General features: G+C 42.5%; 2 protein-coding genes across 2 annotated transcripts; both read left to right on the plus strand.

The window, feature by feature from the left end:
• Positions 1–217: 217 nt before the first annotated feature.
• Positions 218–7,989, plus strand: LOC121618843 (cytochrome b-c1 complex subunit 1, mitochondrial). Its single transcript, XM_041954475.1, has 13 exons — positions 218–354; positions 2,931–3,071; positions 3,224–3,310; positions 3,789–3,918; positions 4,093–4,291; positions 4,543–4,622; positions 4,728–4,843; positions 5,179–5,322; positions 5,869–6,029; positions 6,139–6,224; positions 6,311–6,399; positions 7,261–7,336; positions 7,432–7,989. The coding sequence occupies exons 1-13, from the start codon at positions 292–294 to the stop codon at positions 7,494–7,496; spliced, it is 1,437 nt and encodes a 478-aa protein (XP_041810409.1). The 5' UTR covers positions 218–291; the 3' UTR covers positions 7,497–7,989.
• Positions 7,990–15,861: 7,872 nt separating this feature from the next.
• On the plus strand, positions 15,862–19,092 carry cidec (cell death inducing DFFA like effector c). The gene is made up of 6 exons (XM_041960549.1): positions 15,862–15,960; positions 16,282–16,350; positions 16,441–16,594; positions 16,924–17,073; positions 17,747–17,937; positions 18,703–19,092. The coding sequence occupies exons 2-6, from the start codon at positions 16,286–16,288 to the stop codon at positions 18,881–18,883; spliced, it is 741 nt and encodes a 246-aa protein (XP_041816483.1). The 5' UTR covers positions 15,862–15,960; positions 16,282–16,285; the 3' UTR covers positions 18,884–19,092.
• Positions 19,093–22,339: the final 3,247 nt, after the last annotated feature.

The raw sequence follows: 22,339 nt of genomic DNA on the forward strand, positions 1-22,339 counted from the left end.
AAGGTCATGCTGGAGTTGAAAGAAATTAAAGTTGATGAAGACTGAGTCTTTCAGACCTGACCACTAACCTACAGAAGTCAATGCGTAATGCAAGAAGGAAGCCTGATATATTACTGAAATGACTACGAATACGAACTCTCACCCACTGACCTTACCCTCAATACCACAAAATGAACAGCTGGTGGCGATAATACCCATTTGCAGAGGTAACACGCATGTTCACGTGACGGCAAAGAAGAAGCGATTCACGAGAACAGCCGAGCCTCCCACCTTCTATAACCGTCCTCAGAAATGGCGGCGTGTGTGTGCCGAGTTGGGAGCACTGTTGGTCGAGTCCTTGCCAAGAACCGCAGTGTAAGTACAGATTTAAAGGACACGCAGAAATATTTTTTGTCATAGGAAAATTTAAGCGGGATAACATTACGGATACTGTTCTAGTTCTGGTCTAACGCTGAAAGTAACCCAAGAGGTTAGCCCGCTTGCTAAATTAACACGCTAACTTGCTAACAGGCTAACTGGGCTGGCCACTGTACAGGGACGGGAAGGGTTTGGCTAACCGGTTAGCATTAGTGAGCTAGCAGCGAATGCAAGGTCACCTGTCAAATGAAGAAGTACGTCTTGTAACAACTTCCTGACGTGTAACTTTCATTTAACATGTGTGTTATTCAAATCAACTGATCGTCGTTTAAGTCATCTTTGGCCATTTACAAGGTCAGCAGCTGAAAAGTTATGACTTGTCCTCACTTGCCCTCTTATCGCGGCTAAGCTTCTTTGCTAGCAGCGTTAGCACGGTGACTTTGGAAAGGCAGATGCTGGCAGTTGTAATCCTGAATTTTAGACCATCGTCAAAATATTTGATTGCTGAATAATTATATTTGTACCCTGTCGAACGATAACGTGAAAACTGCATGGTGACGCTGATTTTCGATTGTGTGGAATAGGGGTGAGCAATGTCTACTTTCACATTAGCTTTATCTGTCTTTCTTTTCTTTTTAAATAATTCTGAGTCATCGCGCAACCTGTTACTGTACACATTTGTAAGAAACAGTTATTGTCATTTTGGGTTCAACTTAGAAATAGATATAATTTAAAACTATACTAATACCTTCTAGAAATAGTTCCTGACTTCCTGCAGCCATGGTTATATGACCACGACCTAAAAATTTATTAGGGTTTGTATGTTTTGTTGTTGTTGGTATTTGTTTCTTATTACATTGATGGTATAAAAATAAAGAATACTCCACTCAAAACATGATCCCACCTCTTTTTATGCTAATGGCTATGTAAGGGAGCATATGTTAAGCAAAAATGACTAAAATCAACAGCGTGTTTATTGTCTCCAAATATCAATGAAATTGAAGCATAGCCTCAGCATGTAGGCTAACTAGTAGGCTTGTGCTGATTGGTGATGGGATTATAGTAAGGGTGGACAGTATACTTGTTTTCTTACCGTCATTCCTGTCACGCTCTGCCACAACATGGATGATAAAAGTTTCAGTATAATAAAAAATGTGCTTTGCTGTGGATACAGTAACATGCAGGTAGAGGTCTATGCACTCATAGAACTGGAGTCACACCCAGAAACTACGATTTTCCTTGCAACAAGGCTGACTCTGGTAACACGAAAATGCAGAAGCTAACATTGTAAGCAGCACACACCAGTTTCTCAGTTTTTGGCTGGAAGGGCCAACACAAAGGTCTTCAACTATTCCCACCACCCAAGGAGCTGGAGACACAGTGAATTAACTTTGTTTGAAATGTCCCCGTAACAACTGGAAGATGCTTAGCAGCCAGATTAGCTGCAGAATTTGTAGCAAAATCAACTGTAATGCAACATAAAAATGGCAAAACTGATAGATTCCAAATTTGAAGTTGGTATTTATCCATCCCTGCGCTTCATTTTAGAAGTGAATCCTGATTTGAAGTAAAATGATTGAGCACACACGGTTGCAAGAGTTTTCCTGTTTTGTGTGGGGACATTTCAAACAGTTAATCCACTGGGTCTTCACTTCCTTAGGTAGTGTGAGTAGATGAAGACTTTTGTGTTGATTCTTGCAGCCAACAACAGAGAAATTTGCATGCATCGCTCCTTACGTTACGTTCCACATCTTAGCGTTACCTCTGCTAGAAAAATGGTAGTTATTAGATGTGACTCCAGTTCTATGAATATGTGCATAGCCATCTACCTGCATATTATTGCAGCCAACATAAAGCACATTGTTTTTAATATGCCAAAACTTTTATCATGGTAATGACATCATGGTAATCAATCATCATGGTAATGCAACATCCATGTCAGGGCAGAACACACACCTGTACCATCCACCCCAACTATAACCCTACAGTGCAGTGTGATGGATGTGTTAAACTAGAGAACTCACCTGATATATACTGATATTGTCTTCTGGTTGTGTCTATTTTTAGACATTTATTTGGTGGTCAACAGCATGTGGGAGTGGTGTCGATGTCAGCTGCCAGGCTTAAGTTTAGATGTTGCACTATGCCAAGCATTTCTGCTCTTGCTTTGCATGTAAATGGATCAATAAGTGTTGGCTACAGGTGTTCAGTAGCTCACACATATTACATAGTATTAAGCAATCAGGGCATGCATGTACCATATTATGTGCAGCTGAACATGTATTGTACAAAATAGCAATGCTTTCTAAAGTGTGCTCTTTTGAAGTTTTTGAGATATCCTGCTAACAAACAAACAAATGGAACCTGAAACAGCGGCCTTTGTTCCGAAAGAATAATAACAGGCAGCTGAACTAGGCAGGAAGCCACAGCTAAAGTTAGAACACTTTCAAATGTGCATAATGAAGGACATTTGTATTTTGCAAAATATTTCTCAGTAACACCTCTTAACAGGAAATCAGATTTTTTAAATGTGCAGGATTTTAAAATGACTCTTGGTGTCTCTACCTATCTAGCCCATCCTGCTGTCTCTGAGGCGTGGACAAGCCTCAGTTAGCTATGCCCAGAGCCTGGTGGGAGCCCCTGAAACTCGCCTCACTGCTCTGGACAATGGATTGAGGGTTGCATCTGAGGAGACTGGACATGCCACATGCACTGTAAGAACACATGAACAGGGAGTCTATTTACAACCACGTAGGAGCCTTTATAGCGTTTTATTGATTTACTGCCATTGAATTGTATGTGATAAATGAGAGTTGTAGTTTAGCTTTTTTCCCCCCATTCTTCACATATCTCTTCCCCGTCATAGGTTGGACTGTGGATCAGTACTGGCAGTCGTTATGAGAGTGAGAAGAACAATGGGGCAGGCTTCTTCCTGGAGCACATGGCTTTCAAGGTAGACTTTAGCAGACTTCATGACATCAAGGTGCCTTGTAGAGTTTTCCTGTAAACAAATCATAGTTGTTACACAATGTAACACATTGGATACATTGTGTATCCTTGAGGTCTACCAAACATGTTAAATGCATTTCCTCTCTCATTATACAAGGTGATATGTCTTAAAAGTCTGAAATCTAAATATTAATGTCTCTTAGCTAGCAGGCTTCTTCTCTGCCTTTGTTGATCAGTTGAATAGTGTGAAAAAATTAGCCACACTGTGTATTGTATCACCTGCATGCATGTATGCCCTTGTGCGCATGTGTGAAACAAACAAAACAAGGACTTACTTATAAAAAGCTGCTATACATTTTGCTAGAGGTTAAAAAAACTCTACAGGGAACCTTTAAGTCTCCTTTGGAACGTGTATATCTACCTGTTAGCCAAACAATGCCATTACACACTTCCTTCCATTTGCCTTTGTTCTCACCTCTCAGGGAACCAAGAAGCACCCTCAGACAGCCCTGGAGCAGCAGGTGGAGTCAATGGGTGCTCACCTCAGCGCCTACACCTCCAGGGAGCACACTGCATACTACATGAAGACCCTGGCCAAAGACCTGCCAAAAGGTAAGACAACCTGCTTTGAAGCAGTGAATTAAGTGCTTGCTTCTGCTTTTAGTTTCTGATTTCAGAGACATTGTTGTAAAATATCACCTATTCTTTTTCACAAGATGAAGACATCAAGAATAAGTGTGAACATATCCTTAGTTGTAAACAATCATTTTTTCTCTGTTTTCCTAGCCGTGGAGCTGCTGTCAGAGGTGGTGCAGAGCTGCTCACTGAACGAGGCAGAGATCGAGCAGCAGAGGAGTGTTGTGCTGCGTGAGCTAGAGGAAGTCGAGGGTAACCTCCAAGACGTTTGCCTGGACCTGCTGCATGCCACAGCCTTCCAGGGCACACCTCTAGCACACAGTGTGCTGGGACCCTCCAGCAATGCCAGGCAGGAGGAACACACATCACACACATCCTTTTAGATATTTGTCACAGTCTCAGATCTCAGAGCTCAAAGCCTCACTGCATTCAAACAGTTGGTGTTATAAGGATGTTAATTATGGTTTCAATAATAGCAATGCACTGATCACAACACTCTGAATTTGTCATTATGTAACATTTTGCCTTTTCCTTTTGGTTCCATATTAAACCCTGCACCTTTATCTAAGTCACCGTTAATATTCTATTCAATTCTCCCAGGACTCTGACCCGCCAGGACCTAGTGGATTATGTCAACAGCCACTACAAAGCTCCTCGCATGGTGCTGGCTGCTGCTGGAGGTAGGTCCTCTTTCTCCAAACACACTCTGAGTAGTTACGCTGGCCGCCTGTAAATTTCTGCTCTTTCTGGAATGACTGTGTTCTTTTAATGTGTTTCCTCTACAGGTGTGAACCACGAGGAGCTGGTCGGTTTGGCCAAATCTCACTTCAGCGGAGTGTCTTTTGAGTATGAGGGAGATGCCGTCCCTGTGTTGTCACCCTGCAGATTTACAGGCAGTGAAGTGAGATTTGATAGTGTTTTGCACAAGTATTTTTCTATTTGTTTTATTACACATCTCTTGTTCCACTGCTTAACCACCATTTTTTTTTTTAGTTTTTTAATCCATTGTCAAGACAAGTTGGAGAAATTCACTGAATTTGATCTTGAATCTATAACAGAGTAATGCAGCAGTTACAGACTCATTTCAAGTGAATTAACTTCTATTTGTGATCAATGCATTGGATGCATTAGATGTGTTTCTGGCCTGTGACAGAGCATAGAGCATGGGTGGGGATATTATTTTCACTGTCATTGTAAATTGTTTTGTTGATCTGTTCCCTTCCTGCCTCTCCTCAGATCCGTATGCGTGATGATGGTTTGCCTCTGGCACACGTTGCGATCGCTGTGGAAGGGGCCAGTGCCACCAGCCCAGACATCGTGCCACTCATGGTGGCTAACTCCATCATTGGCAGTTTTGACCTCACCTATGGTGGCGGAAAGGTTGGTGAAATACACTTTTGTACTTGCCAGTTTGTGCAGTTAATAAAAGACAAGGATGGAATAGGCAGCTATAACTGATTCCTTTAAAAGTGAATTCATCTTATTGGTTCAGCCATGTCCCCTTTAAGCTTTGCCCACTTGAGGTTGTTAATATCTTAAGTGGCCATTATTGAGGGGTAGACTATGATCCTCTCTGTAAACCTGGGTCAGGGGTCTCACCCCTGCCTCTGGACCTGTTGGGAGGAACAAGACCTGAAATTCATTGCAGCTGCTAAAACTGGGATTAGTCATGGAGTGCCCCTCCTTGGATAAAATAGCAATTTAAAATATTTTATAGTTAAATTTACTGAAAAGCTAAAATGTATTGTTTTTTGAAAAATATTACAACATACACATTTATATGTTGAACTATGGTGAAATGCACAGAACTATATAAGACAGTTTCTATTTCACATTTAACACTATAAACATTGCTGATAATCAACCTAATACATGGTCCTGGTGTGACTGTGAACATCAATGTCCATTTCCTCTTCTCACCTGTAGCATCTGAGCAGCCGTCTGGCTCGCCTGGCTGTGGAGGAAAAACTGTGTCACAGCTTCCAGGCCTTCCACTCCTCGTACAGTGACACTGGCCTGTTGGGCATTCACTTTGTGGCTGATAAGCACTACATCGAAGACATGATGCACTGGTCCCAGAACGCCTGGTCAGTAACGACTCCGGGACACACACACAACACCGTAACTTATGTCATTTTTAATTAGAGCGCAGTACACATATTTGGTCTTAATTCTTTCACTTTGTGTCCCCTGCAGGATGAACCTGTGTACCACAGTGACAGAGAGTGATGTAGCGAGAGGCAAGAACGCTCTGAAGGCCAGCCTGGTTGGACAGCTCAATGGTACATAATGTGTCTGTCATACATTTACACAAACACACATGCAAACTCCTCAGGATCACCAGTCAACATGCCTGTTTTTCTTTTAGGAACAACACCAATTTGTGATGACATTGGCAGACACATCCTGAACTATGGGCGCCGTATTCCTCTGGCAGAGTGGGACGCTCGGATTGATGTGAGTTGACACTCTGAAGTCGACTTCTGCCCCAGACTATTTGTACAATTAAAACAATTGAATTGTTTACATGAGGCAATGTTTTTTTCAGAATTTGCTAAAATAGTTCAGTCTTCAAGGCCTTAACCACACATATATAAGATGAGATAAACTTTATTAATCCCCAGCTGGGGAAATTCAGTGTTACAGGCAGCATCAATAGAAATAGCAATAGCAAGGCAATGGAAAATAAAAAAATACAAAATAAGAAGTTGACTATATTGCACATGGTTGGTATGGATAAGTCAAGTTGTGTGTGTGTGTGTGTGTCACAGTTGAAATAAAAATATACATGCATAGGTGTAGTATTTAAGGAAAATGTAATATTGCACATGTTATAGCATGTATGAGATAGAACATGGATATGTAGGTATTTTCTGACACAAACATTTACCTCTGCGTTTGGGCCTCTTGTCCACATATAGATTTTTTTTGAAATGTCATAAAGTGCAAATTTTTCAAAACTCTGGTGTCTGTGAATCCATGTGTACATGTAAGATGAAACTCTTGGGAAACAATGTTATCGCCTCAATTCATTCATACAGATTTTTGCTTTGCATCTGAAACAACAATAGTGAACTACCCGTTAGTTTACTTTTGGTTAGCATTGCTCTCTGCCAGAAAGGTGTTGAGTACCTACAAATAGATAAATAATTAGTTACATGTTTGTATTTATAAGTTCATACCATCAAATGGAAATTAGCTCTGTAGGTGTGCTCAGAATTTCTTCTCTGGTATTTTTTTTTATTTCTTAACAGTAGTTAAAAAAAAATCTGTATACTTGGTCTGTCTCCATGATAAGAGTTCTGATTTTGCTTTCAGGCCGTGACCCCCAGGATGGTGCGTGACGTCTGCTCCAAATATATCTACGATAAGTGTCCTGCTGTGGCAGGTGTAGGTGAGTCCTTTGTGGTTTCAGACCTTTTGCAGCAACATCAGGGTGGACGCTGTAGTAATATCCTCTAATCTGTCCCTCCTGCTTCTCTCCACCAGGTCCCGTCGAGCAGCTACCAGACTACAACAGAATGCGTAGTGCCATGTACTGGCTGAGGTTTTAAGATAAGATGTTGTATTGCTCCGAGTGTCCTATGTTTGCTCCTCATCTTCATCCTCAACGCTTTGCTCCCGTCATCACGGCGAGAGTGAACGCCTGAAGATTGTCCACACGTTGGTTTGACAGCACAGGCAGCCATCCATCCTCTCTTCTCCCCACCTCCTTCTCTTATCCACTCACTGCTCACTCTTTGTTTTACAGCAAAAGGGCCAGCAAGTCTGTACATTGTGATTGTTGAAATAAGTATCTGTTACCTCTTGATTACACAACAGAGGTCCTCATCACCTGGAACAGTTCTGGAGAGGGGAGGGGAGGGGAGGGGAGAGAGGGCAGATTGAATAGTAAATCATCATCTACTTGACACAGTACAGCTGGTACAGAAAACAACCGGTTTGGAGCAAGAATATATTTATAATTTCTGTAACATTTGTTTCTGTCCTCTATTGTACATAACAGAAGCTCTCATTCCGACAAAATAAAAATACTGTAAAACATGGGCCCAATGTGGTTTGTCTTATTCATATGCACTTTCCAAACTTCCCAAAGTTTTACATTTTTAGATACCTATGACTCTTTATGTTCTTAGCATACCATTTTTAGAGTCATGGTCAACACCAGTGATTTTTTTGGGGGGTTATTGTATTGTTTTGGAAAGGTTTAAAATAAGTGCCAACACACCTATGTCCAAATGAAAGTCTTTAATAAACAATACAGTACATAAGCCTAATGATACCTTTACTTTTTATGTGAGTGACTGACCTCATTCTGTAAGTGTTGTATATTGCGATGCATAATCAGTCATATTACATTACAAAAATCTAAAATGCATATTTGGAAATTAACAGCCATGCCTTCCCCACATTTGATTGTACAATTCCTGCTGGGACTGAAAGCCATAAGACCTTCAGTGTCTCTGTCTTGTAGTCTTCAGGTTTCTAGAAGAACATGAGATAACAGTGATGAGCACAGCTGTTGTCCCTGCATCTTAATTTTTCTCCTAAACGCACACATATCCTCTTTTCATTGTCCCTGTGTTTGGATTAACCATCAGGTTGATCAGGGATCTATGGCTTGAGGTGTGGGTCGCCTTCTTGCATTTGGCCACTGTGAGTAACATCTTCTCAGCATTCATTATTGTCCTTTCGTAGTCTAGTAGTACTACGATTTGTTTATTTAGGATTCAGCCATATTGCAAACTTCAGTGTGACGTCACTGATCAAAGTAATTGTGATGAGATGCCCTCTGATACATTGAGTTTATCAGATCAAGAATCTACGTCAGTAGGCTGCTTGAATGACAAACCAGGACCTGCTGTGATATATATACAGAATGTTGTATCTTGAATCATAGACATTACATCATCTCAGATCCATGTGTAGCTCTGCCTCACGCTGTATCTGACAATAATGCTATTGGTATGTGACCCGGACATCTGCATTTGCCGTTGACATTGTGTGACCCATGTTTGTTTATCTGAGGTTAACTGAGATGGCTTGTAATCCTGAGGGCCCCCGAGGGCCCAGCTATTGTAATCAGGCTGTACTTGTAATATTCATATCATTAGTCAGATGAGGATACGTCCACTGATGGGCTGGACTGGAGGTGACTCAGGAAAGGAGGAAGGCTTTGTCTTGTGCAGCCTCCCTCCTGGGCCTGACAGCCTCTTCCTCCTTGTTATTCTCCAGAGGGCTTTCTTGACGATAGCTCCTCTGTCTAACCTCCCAACACTGCCCTGCTCTCCTCCTCTGTGTTCTGTAAAAACATACATTTGTGTACTCATACATTATGTTCCCATAAGTGGCAACAATATACAATGTTCAGTATGGCGACTGAATTTTCCAGTCTCATACCTGGCAAACATTTCAAGATGCTGCACAAGGAGACATGAGCACATAGCCGCGATGGCTGTCATGGCACAAAGTCAGATCTGAGAAGCTGACAGAATCAAAAAAAGGGCTCATACTGATGATTGTATTATTATCAAAACTGGGACCATGAGCAAATCTACTTATTCTACTTCAATTATTATAAAACATATAAGTCCCCTTTTAAAAGATGCAATCGTCTCCCTAAACTCTAACTGATGACATCACATGTAGTGGATTTGCTCCCATCTAAACGCTCCCTGTAGAATGAAATCACTGTCACAGTAATGTGGGAGAATTTGGGCCTGCTCTTTCATGTAGAACTGCCTCTTTTTTTTTTTCTTTGGAGTTTGTGACGTAGGCTGCTTGTTTTAGGTCCTAAAACATTTGTCTTCAAACATTTGGAGGAGGGAAACTTACTTACAAGTCTGGGACTTGTTTTTGTCTTATTTAAGGGGTCAGACACATTAGAGTCCAAAATGTACTTTATTCATTTATTTATTTATTTTGTTTCAATGTGGTGGAATTTTGCTGTAATGTTCTAGTCTGTGCTGTTTTGTGTTTTTTGTAATTTGAAAACTTCCGTAAAAATTTAAATTATATAAAAAAAACATTTGTCTGATATCGGACTAATTGATGAGAAAATATATACTATTTATAAATACATTATAAATAGTATATATTTTTAATATTAGTATATATTAAAAATATATACTAATATATACTATTTTAAACATGCCAATTCAGTAAAACTACAAACTAGCTGAGTATTGTCACACCTTTTGCTGGAGATTGTCTCATGAAGGTCATTACACAGTTACGCCAGTGTGAGGCCGTCAGTAATTCTGTGTTAACTGCATTAAGATTAGGCACTAGAATTAATTGAATGTTTCTGAAAAATAAAAAATGTCTTTTGTCTTACCACTGTCTCTTAAGATATCATATGCCCCCATTGTAATTATGAGACTATGGTAACCCAGTCTGCATGGTTGATTGACACAATATGAACTCATAACACCATGATGAGAAGGTGAAATTTGTTTTTTGCTGCGTGTTGGTACTTGACTTTTGAATGGAGACAGTGGGTTTCAGCTGTGCTTTGGCTGCAGACCGGGGCAACTGTCCAATTCATTATAGGCAAACTATTGTGATTACCATCGTGTTATTTTTAGCAAGAGAAAGACAGCAATGAGCGTGGAGGAAATGAGATGAAATGAGGGGAGGGTGATGGGGTGTAGAGATGTAAAAGATAAACGGAGAGGGGAAGGGGCAGTGTCACGGCGAAGACCGACGTGGAAGAAGACAAAGTCGTGGACAAGCAGGCACAAGTCCAGTTGAGTATCCGACTGCATGCCGCACTGGTCGCTCCTCCAGTAGCTGAAGAAGCGGAAGAAACTGGGAGACAGAATATACACAGGATATCTGAGGGTTAAACACAAGAGATCATTACGAAAGCCCTGCTTTAGACCAGAGGAAGGACAAGTGCCTTTTTGTCCACTTACCAACTTCTCACAGTGGTGACACAGAGTAAGTACTGATTGGGATTATGACACTTGATAATGATTACTCAAGTTTATCTGTACATATGTCAGAAAATATTGCATCATTCATTAGAAAATTAGACAAACTTATGGATAATTTGAAGGAGAAGTGGACAAAATATTGAAGAATGGCTAATCCTCTGCACATTTGCTTTTCTGTCTTTTTCAAAGCTACATTTCAAATCTACCAATTACTGCACAGAGGACAGATCATGTATGTCCTTTTGTGCATTGGTAGGGAGTGCTGATATGTAAATCTAACGTGGATGTTTCTGGTGATGGATATTACATTCTATGTACAAAATAACAGGAATGTCATTATACTGTTGCATCATACTACCTAAAAGCCTCTTGTTTGACATCACTGGCCTCCCTTTATAACTGATGTGTGATGGAAATGAGTCAAGACTGACTGTTTTCAGATGGTTTCTTTGCTGTCATTATTGCAAAGAAGAAAATTCCTGATGCGTGCCATCACAGAGAGGAGCCTTGCAGTGTTACAGTTGTGTAATTCGGAGCCTGCGCTGGCTGACCTGTTCTTCTTCTCTCCCTGCAGACAGAGTCCCGACCATGAGAAGCATGCGAGTGTGTTTCTGCCTGGCTCTGCTGCTGCCTTGGTGCGTCCAGAGCCAGAGGAGCAGCCCCGCTCTGGCCAGACTTGACGAAGACGCACAGAGGGACTTGCTGGCTGTCGACATCCTGAACCGCAGCGGCGTGTTGAACTCATTGCTCCGATCAGAGCACAACACTGTGCTGCGGCGAGCGCGAGCCCCGCGCCCAGCTTCCCAGGTGCCAAAGAGAGCCCAGCAGGGGTCCCGCTTCGCCCTGTCCCTCGACGTTCCCACCAGCATCCTCAGTGTCCTCATTGACCTGGCCAAGAACCAGGACATGAGAACCAAGGCAGCAGCCAACGCAGAATTGATGGCACGAATAGGCAAGAGGAAATAAGAAGCGTGGCCCCTGGGAGCTGTCGGGGGCTCGAAGGACAAAATCTCACCTCACAGAGGACTTCACTTCTTACATGGTGGCACTGGCACCTGGTTAGAAACAATGTTAGTTCAGGTGAAGTCACTGCGGTCAGTATCTGTCCTTTAGAGCTTAGATCTGAATGATTATATTACCTCATTCTACACTCTAACCACTCCATGGACTGACTCTTAAAACAGTGAAGTAATTGGAAAGAATGATGTAAAACATGAACAGAAAGACAATGCAAACAGTGACAAACGATGTAAGATGAAGCCGGTCTTTTGTCTCAAACATTACTCACCCACCGGTCAGAAACTGTGATCAAGTTCTGAAATCTGTTTCTTGTGTTTGCATGTGTAATCTTGAACTCAAAGAAAAGGTTGTTCAATTAAATCCAATATGATACTCACGTTTTTTTTCTCAAGTCTAATTCATTTCACTCTGCATTGATATCAGGCACGCTTAGTATAATTACAAGCATCAGCAACCCATAAAGCACAAATGAATGGGTCTGAGCCAGATGAGCCTGCGTCACCCACAGCGGGGTCTGATATGTGATAACACGACAAAGACGTTGGCAGGATATTGACCTCCGAAAGAAGAACAGACCCTTTCTTTAGACTTCTGTTGGCAAATACTTGATAAATTTGGCAAACAAGTCGCGGCTATTTTAAGGCTGATGCATTATCTGCTCTACATCAGATTAATATCTGTGGCATGATTCATCGGTGCTCCTGCAGTGAGCACGAAATGTGAAGCAACAGAGTGAAATAAGCTGCTCATCTGAGTTACATATGAGTTTGTTCTGCTCTACGCTGGTTCATGACCTGGAATTATTTCGAGTATCACTTCAAGATGTGGTCGCTTCAGTCCCGTTAAAGCCAAGACTGGAAATATTACAAGAACAGTAAATAATGTGAAGCGGCTGCAGACTATGTAGTCACCACAGAAACTCTCCAACCCCAGTTATCCTGCAATTTTTCAGACAAATTAGCATTTGATTGTTGCTCCAGCTGGCATCAGTGAGCACAGGGCTGTTTATATTGCCTTGAGAAACCCAGCGCTTGTGCTTTTTCTAGAAACCATGCTGTTCATAGTAAAGCTTTGCTCCCACACTGCAGCCATGCAGTCTGGGGGAGTGGAGAGAGGAAAATGTGCACAAAATAAAACTCCTCTCATCATCATCATCGTCGTCGTCGTCGTCGTCGTCATCATCATGAGGCAGTTATCACAATAAACATTTAACTGGAGGCTACTCTGGTTTATGTAATGAGCGCAGCCCTGTGAGAAACCACAGTCTTTATTTAGCCTTTTCAGTTTGGGGTTGAAGTAGTTTCACAGATTTGCCTCGACAAGCAGATTTCTGCTACAGCCGCTGATGTTCCAGGAAATAAACTGGGACCCAGGTGGCCTCCATTGCCAGTGGTACACATTTACTCCAGTACTGTTTTAGTACAATTTTGAGGTACGCATCACTTCAGTATACCCATTTTATTCTACTTTATACTTGTACTCCACTACATTTCATTTATCTGACAGGTATACAGTAGTTACACATTGAAATTTCATGCAAAAGGTGTGATTATCTTCTTATTTGTGAAATATGGTGCCCTCTTAGCAAACAGTATTTAAAGTTTCCATCCAATTCCACATTAAAATACAGCTCACACATTAATGCATCACTAATAACATAGAGGCTGTTGCTGACAGCATCATTTTTTAATGTAGGACGGCAGGTGTTTCCTACCTGCCGGAGTCAGACCTAAGCAGTTGCTCGTTTGACCACGTGATGTCCTCGTTGCTTCTCTTCCGTCCACACGCTGCAAACACCTGCGTTCAACCACCGACTGTATTCACCTGCAGCTCGGCCGAAGATGGCTCCTCATATGGGTCAGATACATGCATCGCGCTCACTTCTTCACCGGATAGCGTTTTGTTTGAATGCTACAGAGCTAGCAGGCTCAAACAGAGGGACACACGGGAACATGGCGGACGGTGGCGGTTAATCAGCTCCTCCAGGTGTTGTTAATTAGCGCCGGCTGAGGCAGTGGCGGGCTCACGTGGAGGCACTTTAAAGAAAGAAAAGTAAGTGTGAATATTTCACCGTTGGCCTCTTCTGCTTTTATCATATTTTGTGTGCACATTTAAAAAAAACTGATGCATTTCTATGAGTATGAATTTGGCATTTTGCTCTGGTGGTATTGTATTCTCTTTATTTGATATGAAGGTGACCAGTTTCTCCTATTTTCTGTATAAAACTCATTTTCTCCCCTCCACCATCTAGTCCACCTCAGTCTGTCCATACTTAAGTAGAAGACGTTTTTTTTGTAACTTTTTTTGTAAGTTAAAGTCCTTGAGAAATAGCCTACAGTCATTTTAAATCAGCAAATGTTCCAATCAGAACAAAGCATCTGACGGTCTTTAGGGATTTTAATATCTTGAGATCTGTCTGGATGCTGCATATAGGCCTGTGTGATCCTAGAAAACAAAGAAAGCCTGTTTAGTTCAGTTTCCGGACTCTGTTGTATGATGTTTCTCACACAGTCCTCCTCTGAAAAGCCTGCATTTTAATTCAGACTCCCAGTTTTAATGCTCCCTCTCCTACTTTACAGAGTGTTTGTTTGCTGGTGTCATGGAGTGACATTAAACATGAGCAGAGGATTACAGTCTGTCCAGTGGGCAAACAGTATGCGTAGTTATAATGTCAGGGCTGTCTGCTGTTTTCCTCTGGTTCCTCTCCTGGTGCCACAGCTCAGTGCAGGAGGCTGAGGAGTGTGAAGTGTGCTGTTCAGCTGTGTGTAACCTTTCAGACTCACACATGGTGAAGCACTAAGTGAAATACAGCCACTGGCAGAGGAAGAGTGTGAGAGAACAGCAGTGCGACTTCAAGTCTTTTTTCTCTCGCATTTCATCTGAACTAAATTTTATTTTAAGGGGCAGTAAATCTCTTTATATATCTCTTCGTTTCGCAGCAGGCACGTCAGAGAGGTTGTACCGGGTCACTTCTGATCCACACAATCTGATGCTTTTTTATTTTTTTCAGTTTTTTTTTCTCTACAGTGATTCAAACATTCAGAAATCTTCATTTTTTAAACCATTTGAGAACATTGCCAGTTGAATGTGGTCTTGAACAAGGAGACACTGACGTTTTTCTTTGACACTCCTGCTTTATCTTAATAGCTGTGTCTCCGTTTCTAAAACAGAGATTTAAAATTGTACCTGGTTAAGATCTCTGTCACAGGTTGTAATTGTTGTGCGGAGTGCACAGGGGTGATCTCAGACTACCTGTAGCTTTAGTTGTGTAACATGATGATAATACTGTGACGTGTGGACACTCCTTGTCTGAGCAAGCTGACACCATTGTGTGTGTGTGATTGAACATTGAGTGATGTCTCTGAAGCTGACGTAGGTCTATGTGAATTTATAACTGCATGCATCACCCAAATACCTGTAGTTTAGCATTATCACCGACTCATCAAAGCTGTTTTTTGACTGCGTCACAGGTTGAAAACATGGCAGCTATCAGCTGTTTCTTCTTCTTATGTGATTTTTTCAGTTTAGCTTGATGTCAAGATTGTTTTGGAAATCACATTTACTTGAAAGTAACATCTCACATTTGAGTGTGCTCTCTGGTTTGTGCTGCTCAAAGCACTGAAAAATTACAGTTTAAAATCCTTGACAGTGTATTTTGGTGATCCACATAACGCATGTCTTAGTGTTTTGTTCAGTAGAAAGTAGTTCCAATGAAAAACCTGTACAAATTAAACCTAGTGGTAAGTGAGATGCTGCATTTTAAGCTATGTGCATGTAACAAACTGGAATGCAGGACTTTCACAGGGGAGGGTCAGTGGGAGTGGTCATGAAGAGTTACTCAATGAAGATGACAACTTGCAACTAGCTCAGCAGTCATCAGCACAAAGTTCAGTGACCAAGTGTTGCAAGAAATAGCACCAAGAGAAGAGAGTGTACATTATCGTGGAGGTTTAGTGGTGAACACAGAGTCGGGAGCAGCACCTCAGGACACAGCGAGCACTGGAGGAGGATTAAACAAACAGCAGGACGACAGCTGGTGAAGTGCCACCTTTCTATAAGTGTAAGGTTATTTATGTCTTTTGGGGGGATATTACAGCGAAATGTGTGTAGTTTTTTAAAAGAAAAGGGTTTGTTTCCTACATTAGATTTAGTTATGACGGATCAAGGTCTTGACACGAAATAGGGCCTTCAGGACCTGAATTCACTTTAGGTCATTGTCTTAATTTTGTTGGACTGTAAAATGTATGAACGTTCATGCTGCAATATTCACGCAAAGCTGCAACTTGCTCCCTCCGTGAGGCCTGTTAGTAATGATAACCCTCTACAAGTGATGATGCAGTTCAAAGTCTAACTACTACACCTATGCTGCTCCCACTCGCAGGCGGATGTGCTCTCAAATGGATTACGCTATGAAGTCCCTCAGCCTTCTGACTCCGTCTTCCCTCTCCAAGTAAGAGCACTGCTCCGTGAGTTGAATGTGCCGGTCAGCAGTGTCACAGGAGTTGACGGTTTAGCATTATCAGCTCGTATCTTTTCTCAGGTGCGTGACAGCCAGCGTCTCAGCCAGCGCCTCCATGACCCAGCAGCTCCTGTCGGGCCGAGCTCCTCGGCCAAGGCCCTTCAGGGTCACAAACGCTGACCGCAGTGCGAAGAAGGGCATCATGGCAGACACGCTCGAAGACCTGATGAACAAGGTAGAGAGGGAACGTGTTGAAAGAGCTGAGGGAGGAAGTGTGATGTAGCTGAGCGTGGATGACGTTCACACAGTGATGTTGAGACTAAATAGAGTGAGGGAGCAGGGAAGCAGGGAGACATCCTGCGATTTGTATAGAGGATAAAAATGACCCCATACAGATCGACCTTTGACTCACTTATTGCTTCACCATCGGTGAGGCTCACGCATGTTTAAAGCTCATGTTGGTTCACAACAGTTGAGGTGTATCTGACTGTAATAACATACACACTCTCTCTGCAGAATGGACCATATTGGGTGTAATGTGCTTATATGTGTGTGCTCTCTCAGGTCAGCGACTCATTGAGTGTACTGTGTGTCAGCGCCCTGGTGCTGGATGAAGACGGCACAGGGGTGGACACAGAGGAGTTCTTCCAGACGCTGCCTGAAAACTCTGTCCTCATGGTCCTGGAGAAGGGCCAGAAGTGGACCCCACATCCAGTAGGATAGTGTTTTGACCTTTTTCACATCAACCACTAGGTGACACTGTGGACCAGCTGCTTCAGCTTTAAAATTGCGCCGTTAAGTGATGCTTAACACGATGATCTTCGACTATTCTGAGTTTGTTTTGCCAGTGAGTCTTTTAAAGTGGTGACTGAACAGGCAGGAAAATATCTGTGTCTTAAATACAGCAGCTGTGAATGTGGTGCGTGGATCTGCACTAACTCTTCAGTGAAATTTAATCACCAAATATTTGGTTCTTCACCCTGAATAGGGGAGTCATATGTCAGTAAAGGCAGAACACAGGCTGAACACCAGAGATTAGTTTCTTCCTTTATTTTTAGAGAAAAATCCAAGGCTGGGGTTGAATATTAATCAGACCTGGAGGTATCATCAAATTTCAATGGCATTCACCCAAAACCAATTAATTTCCATAGAAATTGATGCATGCAGTGATTTGCACGCCTGCCCCCCCTTATTTACTCTAGTGACCTCACACTGACTTTGCGTCATTGTCATTTGCCTTTTCACCCATCGCTGGTGGGAGCTGCTTCAGTCTAACTGCTGGCAAGGCTGGGTGCTGTCATTTAGCCCAGTTTGCTGCAGTCATACCATCAAATGTGTCTGGACCCCTTTGACCCCGCCTTATGTTTCTCTTCCTGCTGCCTCATAGAACAGCCCCTCCAGAGATCGGCTCAGTGAGTGCAGGCCGCAGCACCGGACAGATGTGGCCAAGCTGACTTTTGACCTCTACAAGAACAGCCCCAAGGATTTCATTGGCTGCCTGAACGTGAAAGCAACCCTGTACGGTGTTTATTCGGTGTCCTATGACCTGCGCTGTTATGCTGCCAAAAACATGCTGAAGTGAGTGATAGAGCCTGCCAAATACCTGAAGCCTTCTGATATTTTTATGCTTTTGTGTTTGAACTATTACATAACGTTCCTATTGGATTCCTCCTAATAGTCTGATCCAGTTACAGATAAAAATTCAGCTGTTTTAATGGGTTTTTAGCCACTAATCACTGAATTATCTTCAGATTATTTTTTTTTACTGTATACCAGCTGCATTTTGATCATATTAACTACAGTTACAGTAGTTTGCACACAATGCTAAACATGTCATTTCTAAATTCATATTTTACTGTGTGGGTGGCAGAGCTGAAACGGTCAGATTGCAGAAGAACAAAAGCTAGATTTTACCCAGATTAAATTTGGGAGTTATGTCATTGCTGCTGAGATCTGCTGGTTTTCAGCTTCGCCATGCAGCTTCAGTCAGAGAGGATTAAATTTTGCAGACTTGTCAAATATGAGGCTTTTGTGGTCATGTTGAACCGCAAGAGGTTTGTTTCTTAGATGCCTGTCTTATGAAATGCAGTTAATGTGAGAAATGATTATCTGAGGTTGTGAATATTTCCTGTCACTCATTTTCTCATCAGCGGCTGCTGGTCTGTCACGCTTGTCAATTTCAGTTTATGTGACAGTTACTCAAGACATGACATGTCACTTTTTTCTTGATAATATTCTCATACATATGCATATCCCACATCTCTCAAATGCTGTGATTTTATGTGTCCAGTTTTCTATTTGTGACCGCTCTCTCTCAATTCCCCCGCTGTGCCGTGCTCCCAGGGAGGCTCTGCGATGGACCATCTTCTCCATGCAGGCCACAGGCCACATCCTGCTGGGCTCCTCCTGCTACATCGAGCAGCTGTTGGAGGAGGAGGAGCGAGCGGAGAAGAGCCTGGCGCTGCCACAGGAAAGCCGGATCAGGCAGCTGCAGAGCATGCTGCTGGGAAAGATATCTCACTGATGATGGACTAGAGCTGACGAAAAACACATCGTCTTAGATTTAGGACACAGTGTAGATGTCGCAGATGAAACGGGTGATCTGCACCTGTTCATGTCGTCGTTTGCAGACATTTCCGTCTCCTCTCACAGTCACTTTCTTGTTCTGTTACATCTTTTTTTGTCCCATGTGTACGTAGAGGCCGTCACCACATGTTATTCCTCAGAAAGCACTTTTACACACAACTGTCTAACTTTTTCCTATGGAGATGAATAAATAAAACTAACACTTTTTATTTTCCCATTCCTGAAAGTCCATTTAAGTCTACATACAGTATGTCCGCAAGTGGGTTTAAATGTGCAGCATCAGCTCATTAAGCTGGTGCTGTGTGTGTGTGGTTGGACGGTTCCTGGTCATAGTCAGTGTAATTGGCAACAGGTCCAGCTGTCTCTCCCACGCTTCCCTAATTGTCCCCTGGCCTGTGCTGTCCTGTCAGCTGCAGCCTGCCTCTGCCTTAGAAACCCAGAGGAAGAGAACGAAAGAAGAGCAGGCAGCTGCAGGGGGGGTGGAAGCAAACCATTATCCTGAGAGAGAGATGGCTTCTGCTGGTGGAAGAAGTACCACTTCTGCCATCTTGTCGTGGAAGGTGGCAGCAAAAAGCTGCAGACAGATTTGAACCAAATTGGCTGTCTGATATCTCCTGAAGGAGATAAATGTCTGAGGTATGGATTCAGTAGGTCAGGAGTCAGAGAATCGCTGTGGTCCACGCTCTTTTTGTCTCCATTTTCTTTCCACAAAAAATATGACCAGACGAATTGCAAACAATGGCCAGAGATGGTCATTTCTGATTCGGCCCATGTTTACATGAAATACAGTAAATCCCCCCACATTATAGCAGTAGCTTCACTGTTTTCTAATGTACTACATATGGGATATGTTTAAATGTAATGAGGTAATGAGTCATTACCATATTTTCCTGTTTTGTATTGGCATTGCATCAATTAAATGGCATCTCATATGAATGCATGAACTCTAGTTGCACACCCACGTGCAAACACAACATAAAGGTGAACATTGGTCACATGCCATTTCTTGTTCTGCACTGAAATTAGTCATGACGTGCGTGCTGCCGACAGTCTCGTGTTTTACACTATTCAAGTGTATTGAATTATAGTCATTCACTAGATTTCACTATGTTCAGATTGGTTTCAACAATATCAGCTCAGTGCCCGTCTGTTGAACAGGTTTGTTTGGCAAGTGCTTTGATTTTTCTTTCCATTCACAGAACATGTGCAGATACTCAAGCTGAAAATATCCAACCAATGACTGCTTTTGTGTTGGTTGACCTTGGAGTTTGAGCTCAAAATTACAGCTTTACTGTATATTCTGCAGTCATTACAAGGAACAACCTCTAATCTGAGTGTAAACAACAGGGTCAGCACACCACTAAAAAAACTAAACAACAGTGGAAGCTGCTTTCATTCATTTTAATTAATTGACAGCTTTTTAAACAGGATCCCAGGACAACAGAAGTCAGTATTTTCTTATTGTGTTATTAGTTTTTTCACAGAGCAGGAAAACAGGCCTGTGATCAGAAAAGTTGAGAAGCACTCAAAATGTAGATTTTTATTCTTAAAAGATCAGTCCACCACTTTAGCATTTCACTCCTAGAACATCATTAGAATCGGGATGGACATTTTAAAAAAAAAATCAAAATTGGTGCATATAGCCAGAGATATCTTGTTTTACTCCATACATTCTTTCTTCCTTGTCATAACCTGGGGCCTACCACACAGTTCAGCCAGAATCATCCTGCCTGGCTGGCACTAGCTTATTCTAACCCTAACAACTACCCAACCAGTTCTGCTCTAGTGCCGCGTTTTCGCACATGTGTAAGACAATTCAAGTTTCCACTGTGGATCGGCTCATGTGGTCTCCAGCTGCTAGTCTCAAGTAAATGATGAGGAGCGGGCTACAGAGGTCTGGTAAGATCATTTCTCCCCCGATTTTCGTCTTTTTAAACTTAAATCCCAACCAATGCTGACTCAAGTGACATCACCTGAGGCAAGTCATCAGATTTTACGCAGCTCTCTCTGGAGACACAGAAGGCTTTATTCAACTTTTATCATATATGCACTAGTAGCCCCACATGCTGTTATCAGAGCTCTCCCCACCCTCATTTAATAGCATGAATATTAATTTAACCCCCCTCCCCCAAAATTCGCACTGCAGCTTTAAAGTTCTGCCTCAGAGACAAAAACCACCATCACGGACAAGTGTGGAGTTTCAAACCTTTGTTTGTTGTGAATGACCTTGGTGGTAGATGTTTCCCCCTCCCTCCTCCTTCAGTCAGTCACTTGAAGTCATCCAGCAGGAGCTTGAGCACTGCTGGCGGACAGTGCAGCCGTCCGTGCGTCCGTCCCACTGAGCCCCTGAGCCGCCGCTGCTGCTGAGCATGTGCTCGCCTGCTCCACAGGACAGAAGGGACGCTTGCCATCAGCGCACAGGCTGCAGACATGGATCTGTGAGCGCACGGCTCCGACACAAGAGGTAAGCGCACGGTTTTGTTCAGGAAAGCGTGTGTTTTTGAATCTGTGGTAACTCCGTTTCTTTTTTTGCATTGGCAGCCGTTTGTCTGATAAAGGCATGTTAGTGTAAAATCGCGCAGCCGCTTGGGAAGCACTTGGCATCCGATCCGCTCCAACAGTAACTTCAAATGTCCGTTAAAAAAGACAGTTATTTCGTTTTGATGATGAAGATGATGATAATATGAACGCGCGCTTAAACTTGCATTAAAACGCCAGTTTTAACTTTGGAAAATGCCTCAGTTGAACTTTTACGCAGCGTATTTTTAATCCAATTGTAACCTTTCTCGTGGATATTTAACGAAATCTTTATAGACTGCAAACACTCTGTTGGTCGTGCATACTGTGTCCAACTTTATAACATTTATTTGGTTCGAGGATGGATGTGTTTCTCCCGTGCAGCGCATAACGCAGCGCTCTACGTGCTGTTAGGTTATATCGATTTAGCAGAGGAATCCGGGTTTTATTAGAAACAAGGGGCCGCATGTGGGAGTAGGTGCTTGACACAGTTACGGGCTCTGAGGCTGTGTATTTCTCCCACGCTCCGCAGGGAGTCCGCGCTGGAAACATCTCACCGTGCACGCTGTGCATCAAAGCGCTGTTGTCTGCGTGGATGCTGTGTGTGTTCGCGATGTTTTGCATTTGTGTTTTGTTGCGTGTGCCAACAGCCAAGGGGCCAAACATGCCTGAAAATAGCTTTAAATTGCTGCCATAAACCCCCCACTAGCTGTCAGGGTTCATTAGTTGCGGGACGGTGGCTCTGTCTCCCCTTTTTAGGGAGAAATCACCTAAATACAACTTGACCCCCTTAATCACCCATTTAAGGGCAGAATGAGGAGTAGAAGCAACATTAAGGCCTTGTCATTGTTCTGTGAAAACAGCGATTCGGTTGTTT

The sequence above is a fragment of the Chelmon rostratus genome, chromosome 2, assembly GCF_017976325.1.
Source record: "Chelmon rostratus isolate fCheRos1 chromosome 2, fCheRos1.pri, whole genome shotgun sequence".
NCBI classification, from domain to species: domain Eukaryota; kingdom Metazoa; phylum Chordata; class Actinopteri; order Chaetodontiformes; family Chaetodontidae; genus Chelmon; species Chelmon rostratus.

What these genes read in the sequence shown, in the direction of transcription:
- LOC121618843 (XM_041954475.1), top strand. Translation starts at nt 292, where the DNA reads ATGGCGGCGTGTGTGTGCCGAGTTGGGAGCACTGTTGGTCGAGTCCTT. An exon ending in GCAGATTTACAGGCAGTGAA is followed by an intron (nt 4,844 to 5,178) that starts GTGAGATTTGAT and finishes GCCTCTCCTCAG; the next exon opens with ATCCGTATGCGTGATGATGG. An exon ending in CACTGGTCCCAGAACGCCTG is followed by an intron (nt 6,030 to 6,138) that starts GTCAGTAACGAC and finishes TGTCCCCTGCAG; the next exon opens with GATGAACCTGTGTACCACAG.
- cidec (XM_041960549.1), top strand. Translation starts at nt 16,286, where the DNA reads ATGTGCTCTCAAATGGATTACGCTATGAAGTCCCTCAGCCTTCTGACT. An exon ending in AGAAGTGGACCCCACATCCA is followed by an intron (nt 17,074 to 17,746) that starts GTAGGATAGTGT and finishes GCTGCCTCATAG; the next exon opens with AACAGCCCCTCCAGAGATCG. An exon ending in GCTGCCAAAAACATGCTGAA is followed by an intron (nt 17,938 to 18,702) that starts GTGAGTGATAGA and finishes CCGTGCTCCCAG; the next exon opens with GGAGGCTCTGCGATGGACCA.